This window comes from Psammomys obesus, unplaced genomic scaffold (genome assembly GCF_907164565.1).
Source record: "Psammomys obesus unplaced genomic scaffold, mPsaObe1.curated_primary_1811, whole genome shotgun sequence".
NCBI lineage: Eukaryota > Metazoa > Chordata > Mammalia > Rodentia > Muridae > Psammomys > Psammomys obesus.
The window spans coordinates 3,785,095-3,809,562 of record NW_026593947.1 but is presented as its reverse complement, the minus strand read 5'-3'; the positions used below and the strand labels follow the sequence as shown (position 1 = coordinate 3,809,562).

At 54.4% G+C, this 24,468-nt stretch overlaps 1 protein-coding gene across 1 annotated transcript in view; it reads left to right on the top strand.

Moving 5' to 3' along the window:
• The first annotated feature begins 4,949 nt into the window (after window positions 1-4,949).
• Window positions 4,950-24,468, top strand: part of Capn9 (calpain 9) — a 22,728-nt gene continuing 3,209 nt past the window's right edge. The window contains exons 1-9 of the mRNA XM_055617569.1: window positions 4,950-5,173; window positions 11,683-11,752; window positions 13,608-13,726; window positions 15,611-15,744; window positions 17,542-17,710; window positions 18,744-18,827; window positions 20,906-20,991; window positions 23,258-23,335; window positions 23,566-23,726. Coding sequence (XP_055473544.1) covers window positions 4,961-5,173; window positions 11,683-11,752; window positions 13,608-13,726; window positions 15,611-15,744; window positions 17,542-17,710; window positions 18,744-18,827; window positions 20,906-20,991; window positions 23,258-23,335; window positions 23,566-23,726 — 1,114 coding nt within the window. The 5' untranslated portion in view covers window positions 4,950-4,960. The remainder of the gene's footprint in view (window positions 5,174-11,682; window positions 11,753-13,607; window positions 13,727-15,610; window positions 15,745-17,541; window positions 17,711-18,743; window positions 18,828-20,905; window positions 20,992-23,257; window positions 23,336-23,565; window positions 23,727-24,468) is intronic.

The window sequence follows — 24,468 nt, the reverse complement described above, 5'->3', positions numbered from 1 at the left end:
TCCAGCTGGAGCAGCCTGTGCTGGCAAGCCAGACAGCAGGGCTCCTGAGCCAGGCTTGCTGAGCAGACTCTACCTGCTCTGAGGGTTCCTGAGGGGCCTGCAGTCGCCATGGCCCCCTGGCCCTACACTCTCCAGGAAAGAGTGTAACAGAGGTGCTGGGCTCCCTCCATGGCTGGTTTCACTTGGCTTCACCTCACCCCACAAGCACGAGCCCACTCAATTCCAAATGTCTCGCCCATTCCTCCATGGTGTGTTCCCAGACCTTTGTCAACCAGAAATGTCTCTAAGCCTTACATCCAGGGTAGTATCAGCCCCTGGCTTGTGTTCTCCAATACTCACCTCTCGGCTGCCAGCCACCTGCTCCACGCCATGCCTGCCAGGTACTGCAGCTCTCCTAGCTCAGGGTCTCACTATGAAGCTGGCTCTCAGAGCACACAGACACACATGCATCCTGCCCTCAACTGTGGGAGCTTCCTGCCTCCCAAGCTCAGCAGCTGAGAGACTTGCACTAGAAGGGAATTAAATGGGCTTTTTTTTGTCTTCAAATAAAGCTGTGTGTGTATGTATGTGCTTTTGTCTGTGTGTGTGCATGTATGTAGTCTCTACCCACAAGCATGTATACATTACTGGTGCATGCATGTATTTCTGAGATTGTCTGATCTGTGTAGTTTTGCTACTTTGTGGGTTCCTTTCTCTCTTCCACCTTCTCCACCCCTTTACTTCCTCCCTTTCAACTCCCTAACACTTGCTAGGAGAGAAAAGGATAGAGGGGAAAGGGGGAGTCATTGTTGATAACTACTTCCTCCTGATGAGGGATGTCCAGCTCCTTGGGGAAAGTCTGGTCTTCGCTGTCAGGATATTTAATTTCTTCTTGTTGCTTTTTTGTGCATGACTCCTTGCAACAAATTGAAAACAACCACAACCAACCACCAACCTGCCACACCTGTCAGGACTCTAGCATTTATATATGCTCTGAAAAGTCTCCAGAATTCCAAATGTCAAACACTCGCAGAAACCATCCGCAGCTGGCAAAACCACACCCCTGCCAAAGCACGAGGCAAATAATAGTCAGCTGCTGTGAAGCAGCCCCATATCCCACACAAACTGGGATTGAAAAGAAAACATTCCCGTAGTATTTTTGTGTTTTTAAAAGAAACCAAAACTACACAGTTCTCACTAATTGTGGCTTGTGCATACCTGCATGCCTTTCTCAGTTTGTGCGCCTGTGTGGCTTGTGTGTGTTTGTGTGTGTTGTTTATGCATGCATACATGCTTATGTATGACAAGGACAGATGCTGCCAGTGGCTTAGGAGTCAGGCTGTGTTGTACTCTTGCTTCTGTTGCTTGTTCTGGGTTTTTGCTCATTGTTGGCAGACTTGGTAAGTACCGTGTCAACTTCCCAGCTCTCACCACAGACAACATCCTGACAGGAACTGCTCTTGAGAAATAAAAGTAAAGAATGATTTATTAATTTAGAAAAATACCATTAAAATATATAAACTGATAAAGAAATAAAATCTCGTTAGTGGCTTTCTTTTTAAGCCAGCATCTCACGTGGTTCAGGCTGGCCTCGGATTCTCTACGTAGCTGAGAATGACTTGAACTCCTCATCCTCCTGTCTCCGTTTCCCAAGTGCTGGGATTACAGAGATGCGTCACCATGCCTGGTTTATGGGCGACTGGGGACTGAACTCAGGGCTCTGAGCATGCTAAGCAAGTGCTCTTCCCACTGAGCTATTCTCAGGCAGCTTAATGGGGTCTATTGCAGAAACTCTGTCGATGAAAATTCCTCAGCAGTCACCTTCATGTAAACCAAGCCTCAGGTTTAAAGCAGAGTCTGAGAATGTTCTCAGGGTGCCTTGTGGGTCCGTTAGCCCAGGAAGTACCATTTCCACTGCAGCCGAACGAGGCCACTGCAGCAGACAGGAAGTGCCCGTGTGTCTATCTGTATGGTTTGTGTGTGTGTCCTTCACTCTGGCTCATCCGCACTCACACACCCACAGTCACGCTGGCGGTCCGAACGTTTGCCTTGGCACAGGCACTAGAAAAACTCTAAGGGAGGGTGCTTCTGCCCCAGCTGTGACCTTAGATACGGCATGGCTCCTCCTGTGGAAAAATGTCATCACCTTCTTCCCACCAGAGTGCCCAGCGTGGTACAGAGCTGTCCTATGGGTCTGGCCGTCTGTCTCTTGCGAAAACCGAGCTGTGGAAATAGTATTTACTTAATGCTCGGCTCTTATATGGAAAACATAGCAAAGAGGGCTGGAAACACAAATACCAGCGTCTTTCCACCACAGACAAGGAAGGGAGGGGCAAAGTGGAGGGAGGCCAAGCCAGGAGCACCACCTCAATGTTCAAGGCCAGGCTGGGCTACAGAGCAAATCCTGTGAGAAGAAAAAGTGGCCCAAAGGCTACTGCTGGGGGGACTGCCAGGAAGTGCTGGCCACTGGGGCACCTTGATGTCACACTGTGGGCAGTCGTGTGAGGCGTAAGCATGATGACCACTGTGCCCATCAGAGATGAGTCACAGGGGCCTCCCACATGGTCGGGGGCCCGTGGTCCTGCGGTGTGGCTAGGGAGGGGTGCCTGGCCCACACAGTGGTTAAAGCATCAGCTCGGGCCTGGCAAGCTTAAGGACCTCGGTGAGGAGGGGCAGGCGTGTAATCCCAGCACTGGGGAAACCGAGACAGGCGTATCTCTGGGGCTCGCTGAGCAGCCACCCTTGACCTCAGGTGTGTACACACGCCCCTCCACACACATGTACTTCCTCCACACACAAGCACCCCCACTCACACAAAGACTTGGAAGCAAAGGAGAGGAGAGAGAGGAGCGTGTGGAGCAGGGGGTGGGGTGGGCTTTCCCCCTGCTGAGCGATGAACCTGCCATCAGGCGTGTCCACACAGGCTGTGGCTGTTAGGCTCACCCGGTCTAAGACGGCTCAGCACACAAAGCGTTTGCAGCCAAGTCTTACAACCTGACTCAGGCCCTGGGATCCACGTGGTAGAAAGGAAGAACTGAGCCCCACAACTTGTCCTGTGCGTACCCGAGCACCACACACACACACACACACACACACACACACACACACACACACACACACACGGTAAAGGCTTGTTTTGTTTGAAAGAGCAAAGGTGACCCTCTCCTGATGTAATAATCTCCCCTCGCTGTGCCCTTTGCTACCCTATACCTCCGCGTCCATCCGTGCTCAGCGAGTCCGGGGCGTGGGGAGCACAGTCTCCTGTCACCCTCGCCAGCTCCAGACAGCAACGTAACCCTGGTGACTGCTGTCAGGTGCAGACGAGTTTGAGATACCTGTTCGAGATAGAGATGAAGCTGCAGTCCCCGATGATGAGCCTCCTGCTCTGTGAAGGGGGACGGCGTGCAGCCTGTCGCCAGGGGCTTCTCCTGGGCCATGAAACCTCTTCCCGGGCTGGGCAGGCTGAGGCAGCTGTGAGAAGCAGGAAAGTTTGTCAGGGTCCTGGACATCCCTGGAGACACACTTCTGGGTCTCTGTGGGAGGCGTCTGCCCCCAGGCACCAAGCCCCCCAGGCGGGGGGAGGACGTGGAAGCCTGGCCTCCCTCTGGATGAAGCTTCCTGAGCGATGGGCTCCTTTCTGTCTGCGTTCTTAGCAGCCAGGGTGCTGTGCCAATCACCTGGTCACTAGGCCCTTGGTCACCAGGGCCTCACCTGCCGCTGTGGAAGACTGCAGCCCAGAGCAGGGCTTCATTTCAGATGTAGTTCCAACAGCACTCCCTGTTGGGTGTGTGTGTGTGTGTGTGTGTGTGTGTGTGTGTGTGTGTGTGTGTGAAAGGTCAACTTCAGGTGTCCTTCCTTAATGCCATACACTTTGTTGTTATCATTGCTTTGTGTGCGGGCGTTTTGCTTGCATGTATGTGTACCACGTGTGCGGAGCTTATGAAGCCAGGAGAGAGCATTGCGTCCCCTAGAGCTGGAATTATAGGTGGCTGTGAGCTGCAGTGTGGGGGATTGAACTAGGGTCCTCTGGAAGATTAGCCAGTGCTCTTACCTGCTAAGCCATCTCTCCAGCCCTCTTACCTTGTTCTTTTTATTTGTTTGTTTTTGTTTTTGTTTTTTTGGAGACAAGGTTTCTCTGTGTAATAGCCTTGGCTGTCCTGAAGCTCACTTGTAGAACAGGCTGGCCTGGAACTCACAGAGATCTGACTGCCTTTGCCCCCTGAGTGCTGGGATTAAAGGCGTGCACCACCATGCCCGGCTGCCTTGCTTTTTTGAGGCAGCGTCTCTAGTTGGCCTAGAGCTAGCAGCAAGAGATCCACCTGCTCCGCTTTCTCAGTGCTGGGATTCCAGGTGGACGCCACTATGCCTAGCTTTTTCACATCAATCCTGGAGGCTCAAACTCAGGGAAGTGTGGTGAGTGCTTTCTGACAGGTGCCAGTTCCCCGGCCTGGAAGGGAGGGCTTGACAGAGACGTAACCTCATCTTTTCGTCCACACAGCTGCTTGTGCAACTGTCCCAGTCAAGTGAGTGGCTGGAACGCAGACGGTGAGGCCCATGGACCTAAAGGTCTGTCAGAAGAGAGTGCTGAGCGCTGAGGGGAAGCTCTGCCTGCAGCGGCGCACTGCGGCTCACCCTGCTCCCTCCAGCCACAAGGCTCGGCCTCCCTCTGCTCTGACTCCAGAGCCCACAACCACCTCCTTGCTCTCTCTCCGTCCCTCTGAAGCCACCCTGCCTGTCGTTCAGGGACCCCCCAGGGTGTCAGACAGAGCCACCTCCTTGCTCTGCTCAGACTTAGTCACTCTATAGAGATGCCTATGGTCCCCAGAGCCCTGGATGGGCAGAGGTCTCACTCAGTGTTTGCCATTCGGGAGGGCCCTCTCTCTCTCTCACAAGGACGTGCCCGCGAGCGGGTGTGGGCCAGGGCCAGGGCTGCTCTCGCCCTGCCTCTCACATCACTCTAGCGGGCCGAGGAGAAGCAGCCATGCCTTACCTGCATCGCTCCCTGAGGCCCCAGCCGCACCCGGTCCCCAGGGATGCCAGGGCCATCCACTCCTCGGGCCAGAGCTTTGAGCAGCTGCGGCAAGGCTGCCTGCAGTCTGGCACCTTGTTCGAGGATCCCGACTTCCCAGCCACCAGTGCCTCCCTCTTCTACAGTGAGAGGCCCCAGGTCCCTTTTGTGTGGAAACGGCCAGGGGTGAGTAGGGTGAGGAGTAGGAAGAGAAACAGAGAGAGGAGAGGGAGGGACAGAGATGGGAGGAGGGAGAGAGAGAGAGAGAGAGAGCTCTGAAGGGGGTGAAGGGGAAGGGCCATCACATGTAAGCCTATTTTCTGTCTTTTGTGGGAGGCTCCCTGGTAACGTGCTGGCTAGAGACACCTTCAGCTGGTCCCCAGGGCATCTGGCCTCCAGCTCTGAGTCCCACTGAGTTTGGGGACATAGAGAGACAGGGCCTCATCCATGACTTGTGAGCAGGAGAGGTGTCACTCAAGGACAAACCTCTGGCCACTTGCTCCATCAGAGCACAAAGGCAAACTAACCAGGATGGCAGGGAGGGTCCATGAGAGCTGCGTGGTATACCGGGAGGCGCCAGCCCTGCCTGTTCTGAGGACTTCGGCCCAGAGCTGATGGGCCACTGTGAGATACGTGGACGTTGGCGCAATTCCTCAGCCAGCGTGTGCTGCCCAGGCCCTGGGTGAAGCAGGGCCACTTTTCCCAAGCAGAGCACCCAGAGAGGTAAAGTCAGTGGGTGGGTGCCACCCCGCCTCCGATGTCTCTGAGAGGCGCCAGCTGGGGCTCGGGGTGAAGGTCAATATTTGCAGCACCTGGTTAGTCAGGGCCCGCCCTGGGCGCTGAGGTGCTGCACCTCAGGGTGGGAGGAGGGTGTGTGCAGGGAGGGCAGGGCCGGCTGCTGCTCCTGAGGCATGGCCCTTCATTTGGGATGGCTGAGGTGGGGCCGGGCCAGCACACTGGTGTCCTCCGTATCTGACATTTCCTCACTGTTAGTGTTGCTGTGTGCGTCTCCTTCACTGGTAGCTCAGAATCTCGTCTCTAAAGTGCATTTGCCTGTTGACTTTTTATTACATGTGTTCATGTATGTGTGCGCACACTTGAGAGCTGTGGTGGTCATGTGATGGTCAGAAGACACCTTGCAGGAACAGGTCTTCTCCTTCCACTGTCTGGGTCCCAGGCATCAAACTCGGGCCATCAGCCTTGGCTGCAAGCGCCTCTCCCTGCTGAGCCTTCTCTTCGTCCCTCATTTCCTGTACGAGCACGTGTGTGGGCTGGAACACGCCGTAGCACGGCCGTGGGAGTCAGAGGGTAACTCTGCAGTCTCTTTTCTCTTGCTGCCTCGTGGCATCTGGGGGCAAGCCCAGGTCCTGTGCCGGTGATTTTAACTTCTGTGCCGTCTCACCGGCCTTCAGATCTGCTTACCATAGCTGCCTCCTCCCGTCACCCATCTTTAAAGTCATACAAGTATGCAAAGTATACGTCCCGTCTAACTTAGAAAACACCCACACAAGACACCAAGGCTCCTCGGGGCATCCGTGAAGCCGTGAGGTTTTCCTGGCGTGCCTTTCTTTATAAAGGCCATGACCAGAAGCAACTGGGAGGAAAGGGTCATTTTGCCTGGCAGCTCCTTACAGTCCATCCTAAAAGGACGCCAGAGCAGGGCCTCGAGGCAGGAGCCTGGAGACGGGAACTGAAGCAGGACCATGGGGAAGTGCTGAGCGGCCTGCTGCCTGTGGCTAGACCTGTTGCCTTCCTTACACAAGCCAAGACAGCGTGCCACGAGAGACCCTGCCACACTGGGCCGGGCCCTTTCGTGTCAGTCGGCAATCATGAACATGCCCCACAGCCTCGCCCGCAGGCCGGTCGGATGGAGGCAGCTCCTCCGCTGAGGGTCCCCGCCACCGTGACCCTAGGTTGTGCCAAGTTGACAAAAACTAACCAGCACTTACTGCTACTTCCAGCCCTGAACACTGCACAGTTTTTACGTGTGTGTGTGCATACATACATGTTTGTTTCAGATTGTGTGGATGTGTTTGTGCCCACATGGATGTCTGTGCCCACATGGATGTCTGTGCCCACATGGATGTCTGTGCCCACATCCGCATGTGCATGTGTGTTCATGTGCATACACATGTGTCATGTACACACACGGTTCCGGCCTCCGTCGGTGAGGCCGAGGTTCCCTCGGGAGGGGGCGTGTTCAGTCCCATTTTGGTGTCTTAGGTGGGGGCAGGAAGAGCATTCTGCGCTCCTGGGAGAGCACGGTGATGGTTTCCAGGCTCTCTCTCTCTGGCACTTGAAGCTAGTTTGACTCTCAGCATGTGGCCGATGGCAGTGACGGAGTAACGGCAGGACGCGAGGGTGGAAGAGTAGAACGTTCTCTGCTGTGTAAGAAAACGGATATCTCCAATGTGGAAAAGCACAAGTCTCAAGGCATTGGAGTGGCCTCTGGTGGTGCTTTGGTCGCCCGTGGGTCTCCCTGGGCTGGTTTCCAGCCCTCAGGACAAGGACGAATGGATACGTGGCAGCTGCCCAGGCTGCATGCGTGTGTGTGTGTGTGTGTGTGTGTGTGTGTGCGTGTGTGTGTGTGTGTACCCCGTGGCCAGCAGCTGCCCAGGCTGGGGCTGCGTTTCACCCAGGGGAGCGCTACTTCGCCTGCAAGCTCAGTCCACCAGTCCTGGGCACTGCTGGTCATCAAGATCGTGGGAAATTTGTCGCCTGTGTTGAGCCACAGGCCTCAATAGCACACTCTCAGCACGTGTGTGTGTGTGTGTGTGTGTGTGTGTGTGTATCTTGTACACACAAGCGTGTATTCGCATGCCCATGTGCATGCAGTACATGTGTATTTGTGTGTTGTGTGCATATGTAGCTCTCTGTGTGTGTGCATGCACAAGTGTCTGTGCACACACATGCATATTTGTGTGTGTCCTGTGCATGTGAATTTCTCTGTGTGTACGTGCATGCACAAATGTGCTGTAGCCTAGACACTCTCGTGTCTGCTCTGTGTGGGAGTCAGGATCCCGGGGTGTAGCAGAAGGCTTGCTGTGTGGGCTGAGCGGGCACCAGGACGCTGGGTGTTCCCAGACGCTGGCCCCGCTGCTCCTCCACCCTCAGCCCTGGCTCTTGCTCCTCTTCACAGTCTGTCCTCTCTCCTCCCTGCCAAGGCCATCCCCCTCCTCTAGGAGTAGCTCATGACTTCAGGCCAGCCAAGTCCTCTACATCCCGCTGCAGCAATGCTCAGCTCCAGCAGTCCTCAGCCTGTGGGTTGAGACCCCACAGCTGGGGCCGAAAAACCCTTTCCCAGGGCTCGCCTAAGACCATCGGAAAACACAGATATCTACATCACAATTCCTAACAGTAGAAAAGTGCAGTTATGAAGCAGCAATGAAAATAACTTTATGGTTGGGGGTCACCACAGCATGAGGAACTGCATTAAAGGGCTGCACATAGGAAGATTGAGAAGCAGGGCTGGAGAGATGGCTTGGAGGCTAAGGTCATTGTCTGCTCTTCCAGAGGTCCTGAGTTCAAGTTCCAGCAACCACACGGTGGCTCATAACCATCTATAGTGAGATTTGGTGCCCTCTTCTGGTGTGCAGGTACAGACACAGGCAGAACACTGTATACATAATAAATAAATCTTAAAAAAGAAAGAAAGAAAAGAAAAAAGAAAGACAGAAAGCTTGAGAACCACTGCTCTGTCTACTCAGGAGGCCCCGCCTACACTAACATCCAAGTGTGTGTGAATCCCAGCCTTGCACCCCCACTAAACACTGCTCCTTTAGAGCCTGCGGGCCTCTGCCTTCTCCTTCTGAAGAGGAGACACTGCCAAGATCCAGAGACACTGAGCCCAGCCCGCAGCCCTACCTGTCATGTGTACCCACACAGGGCTGCCCAGCACCAGGAAATCCTGATCTACAGCCCTTGGGGCCTGTCACATGCACCTTGAGAAGGTGCCCTGAATTTGGGTCCCTCTGCCTTCCCTGGCTGAGGCAGGGTTGAGCCTCTGTTCATGGCTCTCCGGTCTCCTGGCCACAGCTTCTCTGATGGCTGCTGTTGGAACTGGATCTGCCTCTCCTGTGTGTGTGGCCAGGATGGCCCCTTAGCTGCAGGTTGTTTCCCAAACATCTGCTTCCTAGTTGGGGAGCTTGTCCTTTGCATCCGGCCCTATAGGTGTGGTGAGCCCTGACTTGTGTCTTGTCAGGCTGATGCGGAAGTATACGGCCAGATGGGGGGCAGGGGGATGGAGAGGCCCTGAGCTGCCTCCGCCTCCAGAGCAGCCTGTGGCTTAGTACGGATCTCATACAGCACACGTCTCAGTAGCAAACGCCGGGCCACTTTATGGGTGTGGGCAGAGTGACTCTCCTTCTTGTCAAACACACCTGTGTTTGAGGAAAGGGACACAAAGCCAAGGTGACACCAGAGGTGGTGGCACACCCTCAGGTGGCCCAGGCTAGAAACCCTGAGCGAAGGAGAGTGGGGGAAGGGCAGGAGAATCATACCCAGCATGGGCTGCTGCCAGGCTGGTGAGAAGCCGACCTCTGCTTGGGAAAGGGCTGCAGCTGCGCCTTGCTGCCCAGAGAGCCAGCCACACAGCCACCCTGAGGCACACCGTCGGCCCCGGGCATGGCGGACAGGTCAGGAAGTGGACAGACCCTGAGGCCGAGGACTTAGGACGGGATAAAAGGTTGTGCAGGGTCTCTGGGAGAAGCTGGCCGTCCTGGCCTTCTTCTGCCAGGACTGGGCTTCTGGCACAGCCAAGAGCACAGCCTGTCCCTGAAACCCTCCCCCTAAGGTCACATGGGCGCTTCAGAGACAAACAAAGGCGCACAGCCTGGGAGGCTGCACCCCCAGACCGTCACATCCTTGGGGCCCCATGGGACGCTGCCAGCTCTTCATCCCTGCCCATGACACTCTTAGCCCCACTCCCATCATCTCGCTGTGACGGAGCCCAGAGATGAAGAAAACAGCTCAGACTGCTAGGAGGAGCCACAGCTGGAGTCACCCCAAATATCCAGTTAGAGACTCCTGACGCTTTCTGTCCCAGCCCTGGCCCCGCCTCAGTTCTAGCTTCACCAATCCTGCTTCCTCTCTGTGTCCTGAGCATCCTTCTAAGCCCAAGGCTATGCTCATCCCTCTTCTGTGCCTCCTTGGGAATCCCTCCCACACGAACTCTCCGTGTGGGTCTCTGCTCACCCTAACCTCCCCAAGGCATAAGGTGAGGCTTCTGGTCCTGCCCTGCCCTGAGAGACTGATGATCTCTTGGAGATTACACAAACTTTCTCTCTCTCACTTGTGCTGGGCTGAAATGCCGGGGACAAAGCCTGATGCTCAGAAGAGCAGAAGAGAACGAAAGTAGGAGAATTCAAGGCCAGGCTAGGCTATGCAGTGAAGCATTGTCTCAAAGAAAGAGAGAGACAGAGAGACAGAGACACACAGAGAGATACAGACTCACAGGGCCTGGGGTTCATAAGAAGGAAAGAACAAGCAGGATGGTCAGGAAGTCGCAGTGACGTGGCCCTGCCCGATGACAGCAGCCTACAAGGTAGGTGACACCAATGATTGAAGAAGTGAGGTGATCCCAGCTCTAAGCAGACTCAGACAGAAGGGTCCCAAGTTCAGTCTGGCTTGGGCTGTAAGCGAGTGTGAGGCGAGCTTGGGCAACCTAGTGAAACCGATCTCAAAATAAAACATGAAATAAAATGGGTATAGATTTGGACTCTTTCTTAGCATGCGTTCCAACCTCAGCGCAGGCGCAGGGAGCAGAAAAGGCTCATGGGGGAACTCTTTCTTACCTCTGCTGAGTCGGGGCCCCTCAGTACACTGTTACACTGTTGCAAAGTAACCAAGTGACCCCACCCTCATGCTTCATGTCATATGACGTCATTCCTATGGGACTGTAAACCCGTTCTCATAAGTACAGGTTTTAGATGGACGTGGTGGTTCATGCCTTTAATTCTAGCATTTGGGAGGCAGAGGCAGGAGGATCTCTATGAGTTTAAGGCCTGATCTACACACCAAGTTCCAGGACAGCTAAAGCTACATAGTGAGACCTTGTCTCAAAAAACCCACAGATTTTATACAATTGCTTTTACTTTTTAATCTTTTATATAGAACCTTCAATATTAAGTTTCTACATGTTAGTGTTTATAGTAATACAGCACACAATTACATAAATGCCTAATAACGGGGTAAAACATAATAAAATGTACATAGTGCAGATAAAATTATGGGTGACGTGTAAACCCTTGTGGATGCAATATGGACATAGAAAATCTATTAGGGAAAAGAAGCAGCTGGGTGGGACCAGGGGACGCTGGCCTGAGATGCTGGACCCCATGCTCATTGCATGCTGCAGAGTTCGAAGCCCGAGGCCTGCAGGTCTCACAGTAAGGGCTACATAGAAGCAATCTGTGTCAGGTCAAGGACTGAAACGGGAGGCTTGGCGCATGGCTGACCACCCCACCCCCCACCGGCCATCCCCAGTCGATATGGTGTGAGTTTCTATAGAGGAAGGTGCTGTGCTGAGCTGTGGGTGGACCAAGCTGAGGCCAGGACATCAGCGAATATAGCCCGGGCAGCTGTAGCCTCCTCCTGGCCTTCCGCAGTGAGACTCTTCCTCCCTGAGGGGCGGGGCTGCCGTGTCTCTGGTGGACATCCTGCTTTGGGCCCTCCCTAAGATGCTCTTGTTCCTCCAGGAAATTGTGGAAAACCCAGAATTCATTCTTGGAGGGGCCACCAGGACTGACATCTGCCAGGGGGAGCTGGGTAAGTAGGGAGGAGAGGGGGTGCCAGGCTCCCACCCTCAATGCCATACAGGCATGTGAGGATCAGGGCACAGGGCTGGGCAGAGCAAGGCCACCACCCCGTCTGCTCCTCTCCAGGTGGCTGGTGCTTCCCTGCATGGAGTCCAGATGCTTCCCTGGCCCTGCATGCCCACTTTTCTTGTAACATCGTGTTTGGGCTCTGTGCCTGTCCAGAAGTTCCCCGAGAGCTAACCCCCCACCCCCAGAAGCAGCACCTGACTCAGAGGCTCCCCAGTGGTGGCTCATGGTTCTATAGCTCACTAATGCCTGCACCGTGAGCAGTTCACCTGCTGCGTACTTCCCTAAGACTGCACGCTTCTGTTCTTTGTCCCAGCCACCTTCCCAACGCTTCCTGTGAGGAACTGAGGCAAGGGAGCAAGCAGTACGTCCAAGGTCACGAGAGACAAATGGGCAGCCAGACTGAGAAATCACTGGTTACAGAGACCATGCGTCTAGCCAGCACCCACAGCAGCTTTCATGCTCACACCGCCTTCCTCCTACAAGGGACCCAGTGGACGGCACAGCAGGGGCAGGAGTTAGGGTAAAACTGGGCAAGGCTTGCTCTCATCGAATCTGTGAAAAACAGTGCATTGTAGAGTCTGCTGACGAAGGAAGCACATTGTGAGGACTGAGCCAGAGCCCAGGAAGACACTGTGGTCCTGGTGCTAGAACAGATTACCTGAACCTCAGCGAGAACTTGACCTGTCTCCACACAGATCCTCAAGCCAGCTGCCCACAGTGGTGACAGTTAGCTAGACTGAGAAAGAGATAGATGAGAGATAGACAGATTGATGGATGATAGATAGATGATAGGTAGACAGATGATAAATATATGATAGACAGATAAGAGATAGATGATAGAATATAGATATGCAGATGATAGATTAAAGCAAATAATATATAAATAGACTATCAAAGTCATATGTAATAGATGATGAATGCTAGATAGCAAATAGGTGATAAATAGATAGATAGTAGCTAATAGATATATTATTTAAACTACAGATAGATGATAGAAAGATAGATAGACCATACAAAAGTCAACAGATCATACTAAACAGATGGACAGAGATGATATATGATTGACAGATAGATAGTAGAATTGATAGATAGATGACACATAGATGGTCAATGAATGGATGAAAAGAAGAATGGTGTGTGGGTAGATTAGGGATGGATAGATGGATGGATAGGTAGATGAATGATGGATGGATGAGTGATAGATGCATAGATGATGTACAAAGATGCATGCATGGATGGATGATAGACAGATGGATAAATGGAAGATGGACAGATGTATTGGTACAAACTGAGGTCCATGTCAGCCTGGCCTATTGGATGAGACCCTGTTATAAAAGACCAGGGAGGATAAAAAAGAATGAAAGAAGGAAGGGAGGGAGGAAGGAAGGAGGGAAATGGAGCTACTTGGAGCTGTTGCTGCTTACAGCCTAATCTCGGAGAGGCAGTAGCCCGGGTCTGAACAGTACCAGTGGGTAGCTTCCAAGAGCTTTTCCCAGCCAGTGCCACAGAGCTACTGTCAACATGTCACATAGCCCTGGTCCTCTGACTTATGAAGAGGAGAATCCACTGTGTCTCAAACCACACAGCAATACTGCCAACTGCCAGTGTCCAGGAGCCAACCACAGAGGAGGGCAGGAGAGCAGGCTGCAGGCAAGGACACAGAGGTGTTTGCTGGCCCTCCGCTGCTTTCAGCAAAGCAGAGAAGTGTCTCCACAGCCCTCTGGAATTGCTTTTCCTTGACTGCTGGGAACCAGCGGCTGAGAAAGCGTGATGCTTATGTGACTTTCACTCTGCAGGAGACTGCTGGCTCCTGGCAGCCATTGCCTCCCTAACCCTCAATCAGAAAGCGCTGGCCAGGGTGGTCCCACAGGACCAAGGATTCCGCTCTGGCTATGCTGGGATATTTCACTTCCAGGTGAGGGAGGCCTGGGCCCTTGGGTTTGCTTGTGGGGGGGAGGAGGCCCCGGAGATGCTGTGTACTGTGAGCAGCCCAGGAAGCTGTGTGGCAGTGCGCGTGAGCCATCGTGCCAAGCCCCCGGGAGTCTCCTGAGGGCTTCCAGAGGCAGCAGGAGAGGGGTGTCTGGGAGCCTCAGGGAACCATGCTGGCTTCCCAGGGGAGCCACAGCCCTTCTCATGAGCAAAGCGGCTCCCTGACCGAGGACGCGCAGGTGGGAATTCAAACACAAACATGAGAAACAGCCATGAGACTGTAGCCTGAGCTGTGCTGAAGCTTGTCTCGGGTCTGTTTCCTGTTGTCCTCTGCTTCCCCTGCCTATCTCCTCACCTAGGCAAACACACGCTTAACACACGGATCAGCGCAATGTCAAACACATGTTCATATGTGTGTATACTCACACACATGTGCCCACATACCTGTACTCATAAACACACATGCACCCACATGCCTGTGCAAGCTCACACATTCTTCTAAGCACATAGGCAATGCACAATTCATCACTGAGGGAAAATGAGGGCAGGAATGCAAGCAGAAACCATAGTTTGCTCCCCAGCTCATACTAACTTTCTCCTTTTCTCTCTCTTCTCTTCTCTTCTCTTCTCTTCTCTTCTCTTCTCTCCTCTCCTCTTCTCTTCTCTCCTCTCCTCTCCTCTCCTCTCCTCTCCTCTCCTCTCTTCTCTCTCCTCTCCTCTTTTCTCTCTCCTCTCCTCTCTTCTCTCTCCTCTCCTCTCTTCTCTCTCCTCTCCTCTCTTCTCTCTCCTCTCCTCCCCTCTTCTTTTTTTTCCTTTGCTTCTCTCTCTCTCTCTCTCTCTCTCTCTCTCTCTCTTTGTTGTTATTTTTGTTTTTCAAGGCAGGGTTTTTCTGTGTAGGCTTGGCTGTCCTGGACTCACTCTGTAGACCAGACTGTCCTTGAACTCGCAGAGATCCGCCTGCCTCTGCCTCCCGAGCGCTGGGATTAAAGTGTGCACCACCACGCCCGCCTCATACCATTTTACATAGTCCAGCACTATCTGCTGCAGACAGCGCCCACCTCGAGCTGAGCTCTCCACATCAGTTAAGACCATTGCTCAGACAGGGCTACAGCAGCCCAATCTGGGCAATTCGTCCGTCTGATGCCCTTAGATGACCCCACAACGACAGCTGACGCTAACTAAAGTATCCACACAACACACGTTTAGATGTATCCACTCACACGTGCAAGTACAGGAAGACACACCTCATGCACCCGAACTCAGGGTCACAGATACATGCTTGTGTATAGGTACCCACGCCAACAGATGCGTGTTCTCACATGCACGCAAACACCCAAGCCTTACCCATACGCCCCTCACTTCCACAATCATGGCACACAGGAAAACCAAGTCCAGACACATTCGTGTCTGGGCTCCATCTAGGAGACAGGAGGGAATCATGTGGATTGGAAAATGTGGGACAGTGAAAGGCTGGAACTGGGTGGGGCTGTGTGTGGAGCTGGGGCTGGCTGTGAACAGAGCTAAGCTCAGAGGCCACCGTCCCCTGCCCACCCAACCGGTGACCTGTGGAATAGATGCATTAGCTCGGAGCACAGCAGTATCTACTGTGACTGCTCCCTCGCCCACTCCCATGGGGACACAGGCCTGGAGTTGATTTTCATGGTGGGTGAAGGCCCAGTATGTGGCCCCGTGGACAAACCCTAGGTGGCCCTGCTGTGACAGGCAGGTGGCCTTGCCATGGCATTCGTGTGGCCCTGCCGTGGCACCAGATGAGGTTTTCCTTGGAGCAGTTTTCTCGGGGTGAGCACTTGCCAGGGGCCTGCACCTCTGCGTGACTCACCCTGTGACCTCGTCTTGCCCCGGGCGCTAGTTCTGGCAGCACAGTGAGTGGCTGGACGTGGTGATTGATGACCGTCTGCCCACCTTCCGGGACCGCCTGGTCTTCCTCCACTCTGCCGACCACAACGAGTTCTGGAGCGCGCTGCTGGAGAAAGCCTATGCCAAGTGAGTGAGGCTCTGTCCTCCTGCCCTCGGAGGCCCGGCCTCCCCCGGGGATGCTCGGTGCCTGTCAGGACCACTGGGCCATTTTCGTGCTTCAGGCACAGTGGGCACATGTCTCCTCTGTCTCCCGAGTCACCACCTGCCCTTGGGAACGCTGGAAGGAGAGGTGCCAGGAGGACAGAGGCCCAACTGTGCCTGCATGGGACAATGTTCTTCCGCTCTCATGCCAAGATTTGCCACTGCTCGGGTCTGTGGCTTTCGCCCACGAGAGTGGAAAGACACCCTCTGTCCCCTGCAAGCGCTCCTCTCCTTCCTTTAAAAGTTGTTATGAAATGCTCATGACATGAAACTCGCCATTTTAACATTTGAGGGCAGAGTTCCAGGGCATTAACATGCTTCTCTGCCATGTGACCACCATGACACCCATCCCCGGAACGGATCACCTTGCAAAACCAAAGCCCAGTGACTCTCCGGCCCCTGTCCTTCCAGCCCCCTCTTGGCACCGTCCACTTCTTGTCTCTGTGTTTGAACAAGTCCAGGGAAGTCTCATAAGTGGAGTGAGCTCGTTCATTTCTAACCCCCAGCCAGACGGTCCCCGTTCCCTCACTCAGACCTCCAGTCCCAACCCTCGAAACACAGCCTGTCACATCACAAATGTCTGGAATGAAACTTGTTGAGGTGGGGGGGCAGTGGGTGTTTGAGGGATTGGGGCACTGTACCCTGGTAGATAAGGTTGCATCTCGTGGGGTTCAGGCGGCAGTGAACCCCGGAGGCCTGAGGCAGCGGTCCACACAGTGACTGAGCGATTGGCGAGACGGAGGGCAGGGAAGTCGGCTGCCAGCTGCTGGAGGGCAAGCTGTCCCGCCAGGGCCATGGCGTCTGCTGGTGCAGGGCAGACGTGACGCTGTCTCTGAGTTAGGGATGAGAAGTGCACGTGTATGTGTGTGTGTGTGTGTGTGTGTGTGTGTGTGTGTGTGTGTGCGTGAGCACAGTCTGTGCACACAAATACTAAAGACCGGGCTTGGTCGTGAATGCTTATAACCCAGTGCTGTGGGGAGGAGAGACAGGCGGAGTCCTGAGGGTTGTCGGCCACTAGCCTAGCTCGGGTTCAGTGACAGACCCTGTCTCCAGGGAGTAAGGAGGAGGGTGACGGAGTGGGACGCCGGATGTCCTCCCCGGCCTCTGTGTGTGCACAGGGACAAGCATGCACACTTACTCACACACATTTACACACAAAATTGAGAAGTTGTGCCTGGTAATGAATGCCCAGAACCCCAGCTCTGGGGAAACTGAGGCAGGAGGCTCACCTTAAATTTGAGCCCAGCCTGGTCTTCGGAGCGAGTTTCAGGCTACGCAAGGCTATCTAACAAGATTATGTGTGTCCCCCCACCACCACAAGGAGAAGCCGGGCGCCGTGACTTACTCCTACAGCCCCAGAACTGGGCAGTCTGAGACAGGAGGATTGCTATGAGTTTGAGGCAGCCGGGTCTACAGAGTAAGAGCCTGTCTCAAAAAACAAAAGGGGTAAAAAGTAATCTCAGCCCTTCGGAGGCTGAAGCAGGAGAACAAATAGGAAAACCGAGCAGTTTAAACGTGTAGAAAGCTGTTGGCAGGGATGGCAGCAGGAGAGGTCTCCAGACCCCGTGTCCTCTGGGTGCCAGCTTGCTAGCCCAGGGCTTGGCCCACCACCAGCCACTGCCTTTCCTCGCAGAGCCCAGCTTGAGCTCTGTGGCCTGGGCACACCCCGCACTTTTCCTGTCTCTCCACTCCCTCAACCGGCCTGCTCCTCCATCTTTGTAGGCTTAACGGCAGCTACGAGGCGCTGAAGGGGGGCAGCACCATCGAGGCCATGGAAGACTTCACCGGGGGTGTGGCCGAGACCTTCCAAACCCGAGAGGCGCCGGAGGACCTCTACGAGATTCTGGAGAAGGCCTTGAGGCGCGGGTCCCTGCTGGGATGCTCCATAGACGTGAGTGCCAACAGACGGAAGTGGCAATTCAGAGGGGCAAGAGTACCTGGAAGGCGGTCCTCTTTAACTGAAACACGAGGTGTGGGCACACACCTCGTGTCTGGAATGCAGGAAGCCCTGCGGCCCGTCCCCAGCACTGCATAAGCCAGGCTGGCGAAGTAGAGCCACAGCTCCCAGCACTCGGGAGACAGTGGCGGGAGAACCCCGAGTTCAAAGGCCTAACCCAAGGCCGCGCTGGGGTGCAGGTGACCCTCTCAAGCACGCAGCAAATGCAGGCTTTCATCCACCGCCTGCTGGACTGCAGAGGGCGAGCACACCTGCTGCCAGCTGGGGCACCTTGAGCTCCCAATGCCCCATCTTGCCCAGGGCTGCTTCCCTGGCACCAGGGTCCTGGCCTCCCTCAACACCAGGGCTACCAGGCATCTGTGCGTCACCATGGGAAGCTTCATCCTGCTGACGGGGCCCTCCCATGTGTGCTTCTGAAATGTGTTCTTTTTACATCCTACACCATGAAAGAAAATTCACCAGAAAGAGAGCCAATGGCATTTTTCGAACTCTTCTACCACAGAATACATATCCAGATATAACTTTATACCCTCTGCTCTTTAAATCCCTTCAACATTTCCCTTTCCTCTTGGATTAACTGCAAAGATCTATGTGTGTGTGTGTGTGTGTGTGTGTGTGTGTGTGTCCTGCAGGTTTGTGTTCACGACCAAATCTCGTGTCACCGGGGTGGCCTCTCCTGTGTGACTGGGGTGTCCTTCACTAACTGACTGGACAGCCAGTTTCTATTTGCGGTCAGAAAGTAGCCTCAGTGTGAGGCATGCGGGCCCGCCCTCCCCAGCCCCGAAAGAGACTGGTCTTGCTGTGTATCCCTGAAAAGCCTGTTAGGGGTCCTGCACACCCAACCCCTAAGGCCTACAACATGGCTGCCCTGGTTGAGCCGAGAGCTGGGCTGCGCCGAGCGAGGCACGGTGCTGGGGCAGGGGAGGCTGGCCTCCATGTGGGCCTGACCTGCTCTTCCTCTCTCTAGGTCCTGAACGCCTCGGAATCTGAGGCCCGCACACCTTTTGGTCTTATTAAGGGCCATGCCTACACTGTCACTGGACTGGACCAGGTAGGGGCAGGGCCTGCTGTGAGGACTGAGGTGGGGACAGGAGCGGCCCCTGACACAGGCAGGCAGGGAGGAGAAACCGCAGACAGAGACCAGGAGCGGGGGCAGGCGGCCCACGCACACACGCACACAAGCACGCACAAACAAACCAATTCACCCTCTGGGGCTGGCAGTTGGTCTTCCTTGGATTTTGTGTCTGTACACAAATTCTTTCCCAATTCCACATTCCACAGCAGTCACATGCAGCCAGGGTTCTGCAGACAAGCACAGCCGTTACAAGAACAATTAATAAACATGTCTACATACTTATCCATGCTTGCTCACTGTATGTACACATATGGATATTTGTTATAGTTGTTACATATGCATGCGGATGTGCATGTTCATTCTATACGCACAGGTCATGTAAATTATGCATAGTCACACACATATTCGTGTTTCTGTCCCTGTGCACGAGCATGCCCGTTTTATATAAGTATGAACACATAAATTGCGGATCTGAGCACATATGTACATGTTCATTATGGAGCTATGCCCACGTATATACACACACGTGCAATTGCACACACATATACACACATATGAGCGATTATTATGTGAACGGATTGGGACTGGCCTGTGTGGTTATGAAAGCCGCTCTGCTGTGTCTCATGTAGCTCTCGGCGGCCGAGGCTGAGGGAGGCGGAAACGCAGCAGTGTGGCCCCTGTGAGCCCGGCCCGGCCCAGCAGGCAGCACGGCAGCGTCTCTCCTCTGCCCTGTGCTCTCCCTGCCCCGCTCTGCAGATGCCAGCCCTTGCTACATCTTCCAGTTAAAACTTAGTCTGTCACATAAAAGTCACAGACACATTCGGCTCTTTTTGAATATCTGGCCACCCCATGGCCCAGTCCAGCTGACACATGGACTGTGTCACGGCCACCTTGAATCCCTCCGTGATAGCTGCAGTCTAGTGTGGAACTGGCCCTCAGACAGCCAGGCCCCTCAAGAACGCCTCCACTCTAGGGAGTGGCTGTCTCAGGGGAGAGGCTCTTGGGCATGCGGAGAAGAGAGGAGAGAATGGGGGGAGAGAGACAAAAAGAAGCTGGAATCTCCAACCCCCTCAAGTCCAGCCAACCTCGCGGCCTGCTTTGCCCGGGGCCCTCTGTGGATGGGTGTCCAGCCTCATCTGTAGAGAACATGGCTGACAAAGGCACCGTGACCCCTTCTCTCTGAACGTTTCAGTAGTGAAGAGGGAATGTCAGCACCCCACTGTGCTGCAGCTCAGGTCTGAGGTGGGGGTGGGCTCTGGGCTTCAGGATTCAGGCCACTGTTCCCTTCAGGATGCTGGTCACTGGCACGTCTGTTCCCATCACCTTCGAGACACCTGCTCACTGGAGTAGGCGTGTAGAATTCGGGCAGATCTCCCGGCCCAGTGTCATCTCACCTGGCCCTTTTGCATTGTGGGCACAGATAAGGCCCTTGCTCATTTCCGAGTGAGGGAGGTCTTCCAAGTGTTGGCTTGTCTGATTACAGAGCTGTGAGCTCCTGAACTCTGACATTGGTTTTGTTTTGTTTCATTTGAGATAGACTCTCATATACCCTAGCTGGCCTCGAACTTGGGCCTTGGCTTTGATGCCCCTGCCTCTAGCACCCAGGCGTTGGAAACAGTTTAGTGGTGCTGGGACCCAACTCTGGCTTCCTGAATTCACATCTGCTGACTGAGCACCACCTCGGCCCGTCTGAATTGTTCCCATGTCACAGCACAGCCCTCTCCAGCCTGTGGAGTGAACTGAGCTGAGATCTCGGCCCGGGATACCGTCTAAGCTCTCCCACCTTTCTCAGATCTCCTTCCCTACCCCCTCCTGGCTCAGGTGTACCCTTACCAACACGAAGAGTCTGGCCAGAGCTGGAGATACCGTAATTATAGGAAACAGCGAGACCGTGCCTCAGGCACGAAGGAAGAAGCGAGGTTGCGCTCCGAATCTGTGCGTTTTTCTCCAGAGCCTGGCTGACGTCAGCGCTGTGCACACGGATGGGCCCCGGGGTGCGGCTAGCTAACGGCAGCCTCGGCTCAGCATGTTGATCTGCCGCTGTTTCCTTTGAGGTAACTGTCCAAGGCCAGCGAATCCAGCTCATCAGGGTCCGGAACCCTTGGGGCCAGGTGGAGTGGACCGGGCGCTGGAGTGACAGGTTAGTGGCTCCGCCCCCGGCACAGGCAGCCAGGCTGGCCTGTGCACACCTGCGAGGGACTGGCTCGCCCAGAGCTCCCTACCCTGCCTCTGTGCCCCGCTTCTTCCCTTCAGGCCTTGTTTGGGGCACCTAAGTCAAGGTGACCCTGGATAAACAGCTCTCAGGACACGGCTCTCTCCCTGTCACGTGATCATGTTTGCTGTTGAACTTGTTGCCGCCACTAACAGGAAGGACTTAGACTCCAGTTCTGAGCAACTGTGTGTGTGTGTGTGTGTGTGTAAGGCTATGAGTGTGTAAGGGTGTGTGTGTAGGGATGTTAAGGATATGCATGAGTATTTTGAGGCCAACACTCCCTGAAACGCTGCCTATCAGGTCACACTAAGGTTCTCCCTGGTGGTTGTCGGTCCCTGGCAGAAGCCCATGGTCCAGCAGAGAAATGGCAGCAGAACGGGCAGTTGACCGTTACCAGGCTCTGCTAACTGGAAAGGCCGGCCTTCCAGGCTGTGCTCACCTGTGCCCTGGGCGGTGACCAGGTGACCCATGCCCCTGCACTTGTCCCACCAATTCCTCACCGCCCAGCTCAGCTGAGCTCAGCCCAGCTCAGATCTCACGTAGACTGGCTGGGAAGGACAGCACAGGAAGGGCAAGATCGGCTTTCCTCTGCCACCGGAAATGAGAGGAACTCAGACAGAGTGGAACCTGAGTTAATAAGGCTGACAGGGAAACCCGAGGTGGTGTCCTGTGCTCCCATCCGGGACATTGGGCCCATCACTGGGTAGGACCCACTGAGAACACAACTGAGGCCCTCAGCTCTCTCTTCCGTCCTTCCCCAGCCTCCCCGGCTGCCCAAGTGAACACAGAAAGAACCTGTCTCACAGTCACAGGAGCACAGCAGAAGTGAAGGGTTTAAATGACAGCAGCTCTCTTCACCTGAAATGTCACCACCCACAGTTTCAGCTGAACACCATCGGTTGGGGTCTGAAAATGCAATATCATATGCAAGATTGTAACAGTAAACACGGCCTGGAATAAACGTGAACCGCCACGCCATTCTTAGTGCGGTGACGCATCCATGCCGTGTGCCACTGTTATAGGCCTATTGCAGGGTGCGTGCTCAGGCGACCTCATTCGATTTCATGATGACTCCAAGTTCAAGAACAGTGACACTCAGACAGGTCCGAGAAACCAGAAAATGCACCCCTCAAGTGCAAACAGAAAAGTGGTCAGCTTAATCAGGAGAGAAGATGATGGATGAATGCACAGATGATGGGTAGACAGACAGATAAGGGTGGATGGGTACATTCTTGTACCAATGCATAAATGATAGATGTGGCACACATGACGGATGGATGGGTGAGTAGACGGATGGATGGATTATAGATGTGAATGATGGGCTGGCGGGCAGGAAGGTAGGTAACAGGTAGGTAGATTGATAGGTGCCCAGACATGGTGTGTGAAGAACAGGTGTGTCGATGACGGATGCAGAGAGGATGGGCAGAGATAATGGGTTAATGGGTGTGTGCATGATGGATGGATGGGCAGCGGATGTGTGAATGCATGGACAGATGTCTAATGAATATGATATTGATTGCGCAGGTGAGAGGTAGCGGAGAGTAAATTGATAGATAATGGAGAACACATCCACACAACTTCTGCCGCACTGCTCCTGAGCTCTTCCTGTGTAGTCGAAAACCGAACTCACCGTCTGTGTACGCGTGAGGAAACAGGTTCAGTACCCTGGGGCTCGGAACCCAGGGCCAGGGACACTGCTGTGTTAGAAGGCAGTGAGGACATTCCCACACACAACCTGACTCTGGAATGCCTGGCAAGGGCGTTGGCATTTGTCCTTGATAGTGCTTTCCAGGAGTGAGTTCCAGGCCTACTTGAGCCTTCAGCTTGGGACCTGAGTTTGGAACTCACCACAGCAGACCCTTCCCCAGCTCCTGGTGACATCAACGGGACACTCGGCATTTCAAATGACAACCACAAGCATTAGAAGCACTACCCAAGTGTCAATGTATAAACCAGAAGGGCTTGGCCTGCTCCAGGCCACAGGCAGGCTGGGAGTCAGGGACGTTCATGAGCTGTGACCACTGGCTGGGCTACTGTGTTCAGCTCCTTATGACCTACAAAGGGACTTCCTGGGCACCGTCCTGCTGGGGCCAGCCGTGAGCTGGCCTCGTGTCCCTGGGCCAGTGTGTGAGCCGGTTGGCATGGCTCTGGGGAGGTGGAGCGCCCAGGCTGAACTGTGGCTCTGTTCTTGCAGCTCTCCTGAGTGGCGCTCAGTGAACCTGGAGGAGCAGAAGCGCCTGGGTCACACCGCCCTTGACGACGGGGAATTCTGGTAGGTGCCATCCTCCCCAGTTCTGTTTGCCAGTGGGGTGCACAGGGCCAAAAACTGCCATGCCCTCTCCCTGTCCTTCCTCATCGTCTTCCTTTCTCTGTCTCTCTCCTTCCTCCTGGGAGGGACCCCTGGGTCTCCCCCTCCCCTGGGGGGGTCAGGGGGTTGACTGCACAGACAGCGGGTGCCATCGCCATGATGCTCTGACGCACCCATCCCCCCTCCCGTCTCAGGATGGCATTTGAGGACTTCAAGACCCATTTTGACAAACTAGAGGTCTGCAACCTCACGCCCGATGCCCTGGAGGACAGCTCCCTCCACAGGTGGGAAGTGACCATCCACCAGGGAAGCTGGGTCCGGGGCTCCACAGCCGGTGGCTGCCGCAACTTCCTGGGTAGGCCGCCTCTCTGTCTTCTCTCTCCCGGGCCCATATCCGGTCTTTCCGGACACGAAAAGGGGCATTCTGTGTGGAGCTGGACATCAGAGTCAGGGGATGGACAGGGAGATGACAGCCCAGCCAGCCTTAGGCAGAAAGCTGGTGAGGGACAGGCGGGGAAATGCCCTGGGTAAGGTTCAGGTGACAGAATCACACTCAGGTGTTGGGAGGGAGGATCCACAGGCCAACAGCACCTCAGAGGAGCAGACATCACAGCCTTAGAGGGCTGTCCGGGTGACGGCGGAGAAGCTGGAGGAAGCATGAGGCCGGGGCTTGGAGGATTGCTGAGGAGAAAGGAAGTAGGGCCAGAGGGCTGATGGGAACAGGGAGGAGGACTCCATCTCTTCAGGATCGGGAACAATCTGTGGAGGTGCAGGGGAGAGTGTTTGTGTCCTTTCTGGTGTGGGTCTTGTAATTTTGTCTTTGTGTTGGTGTTATGTGTGCCCACACATTTTATTTTGATTTTGTAATTTTTTTTCGTGTTCATATGAGTGTAGAGACAAAAGAAAAATGTAGCCGTCACTCCTCAAATGTCACCCACCTTGTTTTTGAGATAGGGTCTCACCATACAGGCTAGGCTACCTGGCCAGTGAGCACCAGGGTTCTGCCTGGCTCCATATCCCCACCGCTAAATCATGCCACTACACCTTGATTTTTCACTTATCACAGTTAGTGTGTGTGTGTGTGTGTGTGTGTGTGT